At 35.8% G+C, this 13,541-nt stretch overlaps 1 protein-coding gene across 2 annotated transcripts in view; it reads right to left on the reverse strand.

The window, feature by feature from the left end:
* LOC111424636 (sidestep VI) overlaps positions 1-9,176 on the reverse strand; it is a 228,987-nt gene extending 219,811 nt beyond the window's left edge. For both annotated transcript variants that reach the window (XM_023058245.2, XM_023058246.2), the window contains exon 1: positions 8,709-9,176. In XM_023058245.2, the coding sequence (XP_022914013.2) occupies positions 8,709-8,787 (79 nt within the window). In that variant the 5' untranslated portion in view covers positions 8,788-9,176. The remainder of the gene's footprint in view (positions 1-8,708) is intronic.
* Between the last annotated feature and the right edge of the window lie 4,365 nt (positions 9,177-13,541).

Consider the following 13,541-nt stretch of genomic DNA (forward strand, 5'->3'; position numbering starts at 1 on the left):
AACCCTTACATCCAGTCCACTGTGGAAACTGAAACTGATAGCTGGGTCCCTTTTCTCGATTGTAGAGTCATACGTGAGAATAATTCTGTGATTTGTGATTGTTACACCAAACCGCCATATTCGGGACGTTACATGAACTATTACGTTACTCCTCACATTCATTTAACCATAAAATTAATACATTACCTGGTATGAAGAATAGAGTACTAAGAATTTGTGATAACAAGTTTCAACACAACGCGCTGTTAAAGCTAAAAAGGATTTTTATTGGCAACACTTTTCCTAAGCACTTAATGAACAAGATTCTTTTCTCTTCTTCCAATAAAATGTCTCAACTAACTGTTGACAGTATTTTTGATATATATAAATTTAGTAAAATTATGAAAATCCCAAAGATGTCTGATAAAATTAAAAAAATAACTGGACCGCATCTACCACCTGATAGAAAAATAGTTGATTATTACCCTTATAGGATAGGTAATGAGTGTAATGGTTGTTACATTGGTGTCACCCGTCAATGGCTAAAAAACAGGATTAGTTCACATAAGAGTGATTTTAAAACGAACGGCCTGTGCTTTGGCCAGTCATATGACAAACTGTAACCATACTTTTGATTTCGATAATGTGTCGATAGTTGATGGTGATCGTAATTATTACGGTAGATTATTTTTGGAAATGTACCACATCAATATCACTGATAATACGATCAATTTTAAAACGGATACAATTTAAGTATCTTTTACTCGTATTTATTTTATTGGGAGAAGGGAAAGAGTATTGAGTAACAACACCAATGTTAGTGATTCTTTAATTTTTTAGTGTTTAGTCTAATTTTTAATAATTAATAAGTTTTTATTTTAAACCCTTTTTCTCCTACTTTTAATTGCTTTTAGACAGTATCGTGGTAATTTTGTTTATCGCGTTTATGTTTCTAAAAATAAAAATTTTTAAGAACTGGTTTCTTCGCCATGTTCAGTTATCGTAAGATTTTTACTTTGTAACGTCAGGTATTTTAGTTTGTAATTTTAAATTACCTAGATTAAATTTAATAATTCGAATCGTCCTTTTTGCGTTTTAATGTGCTATGTTTTCTGGTGGACTGTTTTCCGGTGAACTGTTTCGTAATGGCGCCGTTTATCAACTAACCTGTAAGTTTCTTCCTCTTTTTTTATATACTCCTTTCTTTATGTAAGCCATTGATAGTTTGCGTGTTAATTTTGGTACGTTTGTTTACAGTTTTTTGCCTGTAGAAGAAACAATTACTTTCGAAATATAGCAAAGAAAAATTTAGTCCTCTTTTTTTTCTTAACAACCTTATCATAAATGTACTACAACTTCGTAGCGTAAAGTTTATAGTTTAAGTTTAAAATATTGATTTTGTTATCTACAAAAAATACATTAATCAAGATTGTAAAACGTAAAGGGAAGGTAATGTGGTCAAGGCTATTAAAATAAGTTTCTGAAGCTCATCTAATACCGTTTTTACTTTCTTCCTAGTCTTTAGGGTCGACTGTGAGGCAGATCAGTTTCCCCTCGTCCATGTTCTTTCAGTGTTCATCTTGCTGTGGATTAATTAACAACAGTGAGTTATGCAAATGAGAGGAGGCTCTTGCACCGGTTAACGTTCCCTCACCAACAGCTTCTTTTAGATTCTCATTTTTGACATACCTACATTAAACACCGCCGTTGATCTGATACTCATGGTAAGTATGTTGAGGGACTCAAGTTGAGAACAACTTTTTCTCAAGATTAATTGAATCTGCAAGAATCTAAGAATAAAGACATCAAACAAGAATATGTGCGGAAATACGACATTTCCTATTTGAAATCATTTCCAATCCAGAATCTGATTTTGTTTTTTTAGCTTCAGTACTAATACAAGGAACTTTATAATATATATCTAGTTCTGAAGCGCGCATATAGAATAATAAGCCAGATACAGGGGAGATTCGCGCGATGAATGTTTTCGGTGATAGTCGCCATACCGCGCGAATCTTGAAAGGTTTAGATGGATGAAAGATCAAAAGGAGTTGTAAGACACGAAGTACACGTTCAGTTCTGGTATAAAAGGGCACCGAACGAATCTCCAAGATCAGTAATCAATCATCGGTTATCATCTTGACATCAGCTTGTTGGTGCCGTTTCGCACAACTAATCGAAGAAGATTTTTCCGCTGATAACAAACAAACCATCGTTTTGCACGGCGCAACATTCACTGCAGAACTACGATTTCCCTGCAGAACGACCACTAATAGAACTCCTAGTCCGGCTTTGTTTTCATTTCAGGATTTAAAATAAATTTTGCCTCAGGCACTATTAATATAGATTCACAGATATGGTGTCGGAATTAGAAAGATATGTGCATTAAAATTAACTACGTTGTAATAAATACTACCATAGAACATACGCAAAACAAAATACATTTTGATAACAAGAATAACTCAAGACAATCATAATTGAAAGGACAAGATGTACATTTACAAAAGTGATCATACTCCAAAACATTTTGATTATTTTGATTATTGGTGGAGGTTTAAACTTATTCTTTTGCTCTTGGATCTATTTGTTTTGTTCAACTATGGATCGTGGAAATGTTGAATCGTCTGAGTTTATCGAAGCATCCATCTTCTTCCGGTTTGAGTTTTTCCCTTGATTTCTTGATGGTACAATCAGTTTCTGTGGATATCTCTTCTCTAGTTTAGTCAGAGTATTCTTCTGTTGTTTTTAATTCTGCAAGTTCTCTTTCTGATTTGAAGTGTCGGTTTTCTTTCTCGAAGATCAAAGGTTATGTGAACATTTTTGTTCTCTTTCGGAGGTGGAATCTTCTATAAATAGAGATCCCAAAGATTAAGGCAAAGAAGCTGTAAGAGAGGCAAAACACTTCTAATCTTTGGATATCTTTTGGATTTATGTGGTCAATAACCTAACAGTTGATGAGAAGTTGGAGACATACAGAGGACGTGGTACAAGCAGAAACCTTGGAAATGCGCAAGAAGGAGTAGATGATCCGAAAAAATAATAACAAAACATTATTTGCCAATAAACTCATTTAAAGTCGAAATCAATGAAAGAAGTGTGATTTGACGGGACACGAGAGTACTAGAAACGTAATCCCTTATAACTCTACAATTCTACATAAAAATGAGATACAAAATAGAGATAAATAACACATAAGTACTATAAGAGGCACTTCGGTATTCACTTCAAATGAATTTATCTGCCAAAAAATCCTAATGATAAGATCATATTATTCCGATGTGCATAATTTTAACATTAGATTCAAAGAGCTTTTCTCTTCCCTAGGCGTTAATATTTAAATTGAGTTTAGACAATCAAAATGTATCCTTCTTATAAAAAAATTTAACATACCAATTTTTAAAAAATATCAATATTTGTTTTACAACATTTAGATTGCGCATTTTATGTTATATTTATATTGTTGGAACATTTCTCGTATTATGTACACTATAACAAATACAATATATTAATAATTTTGTGGTGATTTTGAAATACATTAAATCATATCAACTGATAACCGCAATACGATCTGAATGTAGTGCGGTTGCGTTTACCGTTATGGAAAAGCGCAAAAACTCGATTTAAATGTAAAATGTAGTTAAACAAAAGCTGGTGGGTGAATATTTTGTTTGGCTTTTTATGCATGAATTATTAATTTTTGTAACGGAAGTGTTTACATTAAATCAAATGTGGCGAACCAACCGTCGAACATGTACAAAAACAAGTTCATTATGTGGGATAGTATTATAATCGGATTGGTTTTGTCGTTGCCTACTTACGCTAAACGCAAACAAAGGGCTTAACATGCAATGCCCTTTTGAAACAGGCAAGATACCAAATTAATTTGTTACGCTGAAAATTTTGCGCCAAATTGAATTGGGTATTATTTATACATTTATATCTCACTAATAGTTAATAAAATAATATAAACAGTTGAGTGCGCAAGTGGATCAAAATAAAATTTAATTTAAAGCCAACAATACATATAAACTTAATCCTCTTTCACATTCCAAAAATTAAGGTTTGACTTAATTATGTTGGTATTTATCCCTTATACATAGACAGTTAATTTAAATTTGAAAATACTTATTAAATAGCAATGAAGTGTTAATTAACTTGTATCTATTATTCATTACCACATATGGAAAGTACGTCGCTACGTTAGGTAGTTTCGTGCTTATGTCGACAAGTCAACACAAGCATCGGCTTGAATGATTTATTTCCAGAGCTATACCTACCTTTTCTTACGAATTATAACCAAGCTTTGTTCCCGGTCATTTACATAACGACCATAATACTCGCTACTACATGTAAAAAAAACAGAAATTTTCTTTCACTTTGTTACATTACCAGTACCCCTTAATTTAAATCTGTAATTAATGTTCCGTGATTGACCATAAATCTCTCCGTCTGTGTGTGTTGTACCGTTTTCGCCCAGCAAACACCGTCGTTTAAAAGAGTGGTTATTACGTTCCTTTACACCCTATGTAATTACACACCGTGACATAAAAAGTTTCGAGTGATGTATTGCTGCGGTGATATTGTTACCGAAAAAAGGAGTCAGGTGTAATGTTATAAAGCTTGACAGGTGCGCTATCATGGATAAATCGAATAACACCATCATAAATGTAGCACCGTTGTAAACGCTGTAAATTACAACACCCCGTATGCTAGCGTAGGAGATATTGTCTAAACTGTTGCCATAATTCCTTCGCTGTAATTATGATCCACTGAGATAGATATACGTGCTCCGGCAAAGCACGAATGTTCACTACTTCGAAGTCTGTACATTTAGATTTATACGTAAGGTAAATACAATTACCGAGCAAGAACCGGCGTTAACAATATTTACTTGGTACTACGGGCTACGTAATAACTCAATATTAAACTGTTACAACGCGGCTGATCTACGATCATAGAGGTTATGGTCATGACGCGAATGCAATTTTAGAAATTCCCCCAAGATCTATATTAATTTCATGTGGATTATTACAAGCCAATTCATCTGCATTTCAAGCGTCTTATCAATGTTGCCCCCCACACCCATCCTACGCTAGTGTGTTAAATAAGATTAAAGGTAAACAAGGAGGTAACAAAGACGAAGGTTGACGTCAAAGGAGGAGTGCCAACTAAGACGCTGATGACGCACTATTTATCTGCGGTTGGTGAGAAAACGCGCCAAGTTTCTCCACCGCGGTTGGTAAATTTGATTAATGCTCGGGACGACAACTAAGATGTTAATGTATTTACTACAATCTCCAAGTTAAATATAACTAAGGCAGAGAGAGGGCGTTGTAAGCCGAAATCACCAAATCCCTTCGTAACTTTTCGTAGAAATATCAACCTTACTCCGCGCTGCTCGTATTTTACCACAAATAATGCCGCTTAATCTTCAAGGGCCGCCATGGTTTTCGCTTTAAAAACCTTTAATGGGTCGTAAGCATGTCTGTCGAGACAAACACGATAGCGTGTTTTTACAACTAAATAAATACGTTCAAAGTAAAAACTAAACCGCGACTTAAAATAGCATGACAGAATTTACGTTCCCGATACCTACAGATAGAAGTGAACAAGTTAATGGGAGTCGAAAATAGTTTTCTGATTAACTTACATTAGTATAGGCTAGCACTTAATACAACAGTTGTTACGCGCGGAATCTTCTACATTCCAAAGTCACAATATCACGGGTTAATATGTTTAGAGCGTCTCTCATGTTTGCATCTGGTGGATACCTAATGCATTTATACGAATGCACTTTGCATGTATCCATATACATGTGGCATTATAATGAGGTTTATGGTGCATAAATTTAATAAGGTGACACAATCCGAATAATGTAGTGAGCGCTTGTGTGATATAGATACATAAAGTGGAATACAAAGTGCTTTTAAACTACAAAATTTATTATCATGGTAAAATTGTAATTTATAAAAAATGTTATTTATGAAAATATATATTTTATAAACATATTTGGTGTTTTAAAAATGTTGTCTATAAATGATCCACGATTTATGGAGTGTTTTATTTAATCCTGAATGCATTATTATAAGACGTTAAGACGCACAGTTAGCATTTTTTCTTCCTTATTTCATGTCTTTCTTAGTTTTGGATGTTTTTGTTCTTATTGAACGTTTGTTAAGTTAAATTTAGTAATAAAAGTTGTTTCAGGAAGATGAGTCAATCAAGGCTTGATCCTTTCATTATGATGAAGTTGAATCAATTGCGAGTGATGAAGATGACGTTGCTGAAGACGTTTTTGAAACCAGAGATAGTGATGCAGAGCCGATACAAAGTATGAATTGTGGCAAAGAGTTAGATGACGATGGCTCAACATCGTCAGCAACAATCTTAAGATAATGTATTAGCAAGGACAGCAAAACTTTCATAGAATGTTAGCAATATTTTGTAATGATAATATGATTGATGAAAAAGAAATTTTAAAGTGAAATTTTCACGCAAAAGACACGACAAAATGCACGTTTTACTCCTGAGTTAGAAATAAAAGCTCTCATAGGACTTCTTTATCTTGGGGCCCGATTATAAGCTGAAGTATGAATATATAATGAAGTGCAATGAGCAGAAAAATATATCTATTTTTTCTAAACTGTTTACGTTTTGACGATCACGACACCAGATTAGTCAGAGAAGAATTGGACACATTTGTCCTATATGAGATATATAAGATTTTTGGGAGTATTTCATCGAAAATTATAAAATGCATTATTTCGCCGAAACCTAAATGAAATATAATTCTTCTTTCTATCATGCATTGTGATCAAATAATTGATTCATTAACAGGAGATAAAATGAAACCAGAATTACATACAAAAAGAGCTGTTGATACAAACATCCCTAGAACATAACAGAAAGACCAATAGCAGGGGAGAAATTAATCAAATTGCAAAACTTTTGAACATCAATCTACCAAACAGAAATGCGAGTAACTCTGGCAAACTCAATAAACCAACACGTTTGGCTGAATATGCCATCAAAATATGCAAAAAGCATTTTAGTTTGGAACACTGCCAAATGGTCTGCGATGATCATTGCCAAAATCTTTGAAGTTATTGTATATTGAGGCGCCCTTAGAATTACTAGCGCCTTCAGACGCTGTCCGACAATGCTTATTGTTGCGGATGTGCCCTGGTAGATTTATCTGCAGCGGAGAGCAACTGAATTTCTTATTCCAGCTCATTAATCCAGCGAATCAATCCAGTCCAGTGATGGTCTAGATCTTATCGTTTACATTAAATAGTCATTCAAAAACTGTTGAATCGGTAACACTAAAATAACAATGATTTCAAGAAAGGAGTTCAAAAATTGTTTTAAAATTGTTCAATTATTATCCTTAGAATGGATAATTATTAGAATGGAATTAGGAAACCAAACAATGCGTATTCCCAAAAAAGAACTATGCATGTTCTCTGTTCAACGTATCCAGTACTAGATTGGCGCTGGATAGTTCAATCTAGTCACTGGACTGGATTGCTCACTGGAATGAGTGCATTTCAGTGCCGGTTCATATTATTCCAGTGGAATTTCAGCTCTGGTTTTGATCACTGGACTGGGCTACTACTGGAATAATGTGAATCGGGCATAAGGCAAGAGCGGGACCGATGGATACTCATGAACAGGTTAAATTGGTCACTTATGCTGCGTGGGACGACGAATGGCGTGGGAGATGAACTACAGAGATTATCCTAAATGCAATGAGTTGGTGCGAACAAAAATACGTAGAACGACAAGAGGTGAACAGCCACGCGCGTCTTTACGCAGATGCTGAACATGGATGGAAAGCGGCTCGAGACATTGAAGACTTAGAAAAGATTGCTGATAACTGACGATATTATGAGATCTATTAATAAAAGCTATAAAGGCTACGATATTGATACTTTTTAACTACTCAAATGTGTTTGATTGTTTAAATTCCCATATTAAGCTATGAATTTTTTATCATTTTTAAATAGAAAACAGAGAAGTATTCTATCTATACACGGACGCTTTATTCTTTTAATCAATCTGAAAACGAGAGCGCCATAGTTAGGGTCAATCAACATTTAACCAGAAATTATGAAATACTTATCCAAAAGTCCTAAAGTATATCCAAAAGTCTATATATGGCGGAATGGTGTTGAATCAAAAGAAACGTTTGCATCTGAAGCTACTGGTATTGCTTCGAAGTTGTTCAGATTACTAGAAATTTGGGTATTATAATGGATGGTTTGTTCGAATATAACTCTTTGAAATACCTATTGCGCCCTTAAACTCCTCAACGCCCATAAACACATACATAGTGTGAATACAAAGAATGTCTTAAATAACACATTGGTTGTATTTACTTTTAATTAGTATGATTTCCTTTACATTTTCATTTAACAAGTTTAATTTTTTCTTTTCTTGAAGTACTCGCTCTTAAGTTTATTTATTGAAGTGTGCGAGTTTATTTAACTAAATATGTATCCTTAAACCACTACCATTTTAAACAATAACGTACTGAAAACAAACCTATTTAAAACTTGTTTAAAACAACATTTTAATTGGTTAATTTGTTTGTGACGATGCAACGCGTTTACCGCTTTTAATAAAATGAAATTGTGAAAACATATTTGTTTTTGTTAAATAAATTAAATTAAAAGGTATTAATAAAGTGTTAAAAAACATGTAGATATCTATTAATGAAGTAAACTTACCTCGAACGTTGCTGAAATGTTCCAGAACAAGGATCAAACATACGGCGATCGCCAATCCTAGTGGTTTCCGGGCCATCATCCTCTTACCACCTGCTCGATCCCGACCACAAAGTCACAAACTCTCAACTACTTTGAAAGGCGAACCACTCGCCCGGCACTTAAACATCAATAAACATACTATACCAAATAGGGGCACAAGAACTAACCGAACACGAGTCTAGAGCGATCGAATACCGAAAAATGCTGCGCTCGAAGCCGCCCTTTGGCGCGCCGGAAAAGTTTTTCAAAAGTTCCGGTACAACTCTACGCGTTGGTTAGAATGACATCCAACAAGGGTCCAGGACGCGTACTGCAGTTTGATGTTTTTGGGTGCACTTCACGCTATCCGGAAAGTTGGTCGAATTTCTGAAATCCTAAGACGGTAAAGAAATGATCTCCGTTTTCGATGAAGAGCGTTTCGGCGCGACCGACGATGTCTGGCGCGTAACTGAAGCCGCCCCGTGAGGTGATACGCGCGGTGGCGCGCGCCTACCAATTGCAGCCCCCACTCGCCTCGCCAACACCCCTTTTTGATCCCTTTCCTTTTTGGTGAGTAGGAAGGATGCTTAAGTGATGGCTCTCTTACCTTTCACGATGGACAACGGAAGATTTGACGATTCAAGGATAATGCTCAAGATGCCGTGTTTACTTACTATCCGATTACTACACCATAAAAAGACGAATGAAATTTTTAAAATACTTACTCTTACTTCAAATCACTTAATATTACCAATTATTTTCGTAGTACGTATTTAAATTATAATATGTTTAATAATATACAATATACAACAAGCAATTTAACAAATCATTTGAGAAAATATTTACGTTCAGAAATAAAATAAAATTTCTCTTTGTAGTTTGCTTTATTCTTTCTTCAAAGAAAGAAAAAATTAAAATTTCTCACTGTGTTTGTTTCAAGACAAAGTTTGGTTTGAATAAGCATTTATTAGATTATTAAAAGGAAGTTTAATTGAAGATATCTAATATCCTATAAGACACGCTTTATAAAAGGAAATCAAACAACGTACTTCTTGGTAATTAAAAGTTTCTATAACTTGTATAATAAACTTTTTAAATATCTCTAACAATGCAGTTATCATAAGGAGTAGAAATCTTGAAGTCACAAGAAATTGAAATCATTTAAAAATAGATTTCTGCGTTCAGCCACGAATACTTCATACTACGTCAGGAATGCAAACATGCTGGAAGCTATAGAGAAGAGCTATAAGAATAGCTGTACGATATCCTAGAAGACATAAATTCAAGTTGGTCCGAAGTGTTTTAAGAAATAGAACGTATAAAAACTCATAATATATTACAAGGACGATGATAAACAAGTTTCAGTCAGTAGGAGTTTAGTCCAAACCTGACACTACTTTGCCGATGATGGCATGGTGACTGTTAGCAGATTGCTAATCTCCATAACTAACTCAATGAGCCCATCATTGTACACTACCGATGATGAACCACCGCCTGAGTGGAGATAAAAAGAAACAACATCAACTGCAGACACAAAGAATAAAGTGACAAACAGAATGAGGATGATAAACAGAGAACATTTGGAGGAGATGCAAAGAGATGGAAAATGACAATAAATGATAATACATATGTCACTCAACAAATATGGCAAGTGACAATAAGTTGCTGAAGTTGGGGAGGAGAGTGACTTACAGAATAACACACCGAGGTGTATAATAAATTTCAACAGGGCGTATTACCTCCAGAGAGCTGGAGAAACATCACTATTAGTTTAGAAGTATCAGTATTCCACATTTACAAAACGGAACATCCTCAGATCCAGAGAATTATGGAGAAATTTCCTTCCTAGAGGGATAGACGCACATCCTTGAAGCTTTTGAACCCATTTCCTTCACACTTTATCCAAGCTTAGAACTGGTTCAAAACTACCTTTGAGGTGTGTTTAAAAGTCAACGGATCAATGAAACATCAACAATGATAATAAAACAAAATAAACCAAAACACTTAGAATTCCACGTTTAAGTCTCAGCCCTATATACGTTTCTAATGACATTTAGTGTTTTGTCATATTTTCCCCGGTTATTGGTTTATCTTGAAAAGTCAGGTAGTTTAGTCTACCCCATAGAAAAAGGGGTGAAAGCAATGTGGGTTTTGCTCGAACCAAGTATGCAAGTTTACACCAGCTTGTTGAAAGATGCTTCATGCATCCATAGCATTTGTGATAAAACGTTTGTATTTGCCCGAATCATATTTAAAAGTCAATGATAATAGTTCAGTCTGTTATCATAATCGGTATATGTTACGGCCTAATGTAAAACAATGTGGTGATACATATTATTCTTTTGAAGAATCTTACGGACAATTGTTTTCGGGGTTCCCAGATAATGTGGGATCGTATTGCGCACCAATGTGATTTACGAATTCATAGAGATGTCTGAATGGGCTACACGTTGCCAGTTTCCCGTAATCGCTAAGCCAATCTTAAAAACACTTCTAGAGAAAAATATCTTTCTTTGTCGTAATTGCATTGCACATTTTTGTCATGCAGTTGCATCATATTCGAAACATTGAAAATAAATCATCATACGCTCTATCATACACTTCTGCGTTAGTAAATGACATGTTTACAGTTACCATGGTTATGTGATTTGTTTTTCTCGATGAGGTAACTGGATCCGATTGATGGCACTCGAGTTTTTAACATTTTCTTCTATAATTTGAGAACGGATGGCGATATCGAGATGCGGTTTTCACTAATATTTAGCAAATTTTAAGGTCACTAAGGGTCTGTGAAGTAAATAGTACCGTCCCATTTAATTTTTTTTTTAAATCACAAAAATATGTAATCGCTGCAAATAACGCCCTCTAGCATATTTGTTTTAACCCAAACGGTCTTACTGAATATGTTTTAAAAATCATTAAATGTTCTTTCAAAAAAGAATGAAAATATTTAAACAGGACACTCAGTATAAGATGATTGATGTAACATGAAGATAAATGTAACCAAAACAAAATCTAAGGTAATAGCTAGAGAACCACGCAGATGTAAACTAGAAGTGAACGTCTACATGATAGAGTATCAGATGTGGACAACGTGAGAAAACATGTCAACAAATCACCCAGAACTAAGCACGACCATCTGGAGTAGCAACTGCAAATCAGTGTAGACCAAAGTGAAGTTATACAAGTCCAGCGTCAAGCCAATATTCCAGGGGTGCCACGGTGTACCAACGAGAAATTCGGGAGAAATGCGAGATGAAAGATGTGGCACGCAGATCGTAGACCAGTATCTATTAGGTTTATATGAGATTGTACTGCCTGAACGGAAGTCCTGGGCCGAAAACGAAAATTCTCTGGTTCAGGCAGATATTTGCATGTTCACAGATGGATCAAAAACGCCGGAAGGGGTCGAAGCAGCAGTATACTGCCAGACACCTCGAATTAAGCAAGCTTACAGTCTGGGTACGTACTGTACTGTATTCCATGCTCAAGTATTTACTGTTGACATGGGTGCTAATATCCTTCTTGAGAGGGGTGAAGAACATGACAGTACGACTTTTCTCAGACAATCAAGCCGCTCTCCAGGCGCTGCAAGCCGTGAAAACGGTGTCGGCTCTGGTTAATGACTGTGAGAGAACATTAAACACACTGAGTTGTGATAACAGAGTTTCTCTGATCTGGGTACCAGGTCACTCTGGGGTTGTCGGCAATGGAGCGGCAGATGAGCTAGCACGAGAGGGCAGCGCTAAAGCGTTTCTGGGGCCAGAATCAGCAGTTGGTGTATCATTTGCGATGGTCAAACATAGGATTGGACTGTGGGCTCAAGAGAGACTTCGCCTACTATGGACCAGTTCTCCTGGAATGAGGCATGCTAAGGAGTTGCTCGTGGCAGCATAAAAGTTCTAATGGGTGTCTTTTCTGGACACTGCCGATTAAAACCACACCTCAACTTGTTGGGTTTAGCCGACGATGTTGAATCCCGACTATACAGAATGTCCCGTATCTTCCGCATCAGAACATTATATATGGTTGTAGGATACATTGTTCTGAAGCGATCTTTCTAATAAATTTTTTTCGAAATGTTTATAATAACCGCACGGGAACAATTTAAAGTTATCCGCTATTGTTCAACAGCGGATGATTTTGATTCACCGAAACAGTTTACTTCTGTTTCCGTGTCGAACCTATTAGTGAGTACACGTGGGAAACGAGTTATCATCGGCGTAGCGGACCGGCGAGGGCGGCACCGATTACCTGAGTCTGATTTGCGATCTGCTGATTGTTCGACAAACAGTTCGTTTAAACAGTTCCCGTCCGGTTATTATAAACATTTCGAAAAAAATTTATTAGAAAAGTCGCTTCAGAATAATGTATCCTTCAACCGTATAATGCTCTGATGCGGAAGATACGGGACACCTGTATACGGAGAAAGCGGAGACGGTTGAGCATGTTTTATGCCACTGCCCTGCTGTTAATCGTATCAGATTTTCGATTTTTGGGTCGCAGTTTATCTCTGCAAAGGATCTGAATGACCCGTCTCCGAGCAAAGTATTAATGTTCGTTAAGAGCATTGGACTGCAGGGTGGAATTTGATAACGATACCTATCGGGGTACAATAGATCCTTAGGGTCGCTGTGCAAGATTGGTTGGTCCGCGTACCCGATATGGAATCTATGTAATGTAATAAAATATAATTAGGTCAACAGAATGACTTCCAAAAAGATTTAAAAATAGCTGATCTTCCGCATCACAAGAAATGTAGGCAGAAGAGAATAGGTAGAACAAGCATCTATGGCTTTCGCAAAAAAGAAGAAG

This window comes from Onthophagus taurus, chromosome 7 (assembly GCF_036711975.1).
Source record: "Onthophagus taurus isolate NC chromosome 7, IU_Otau_3.0, whole genome shotgun sequence".
NCBI lineage: Eukaryota > Metazoa > Arthropoda > Insecta > Coleoptera > Scarabaeidae > Onthophagus > Onthophagus taurus.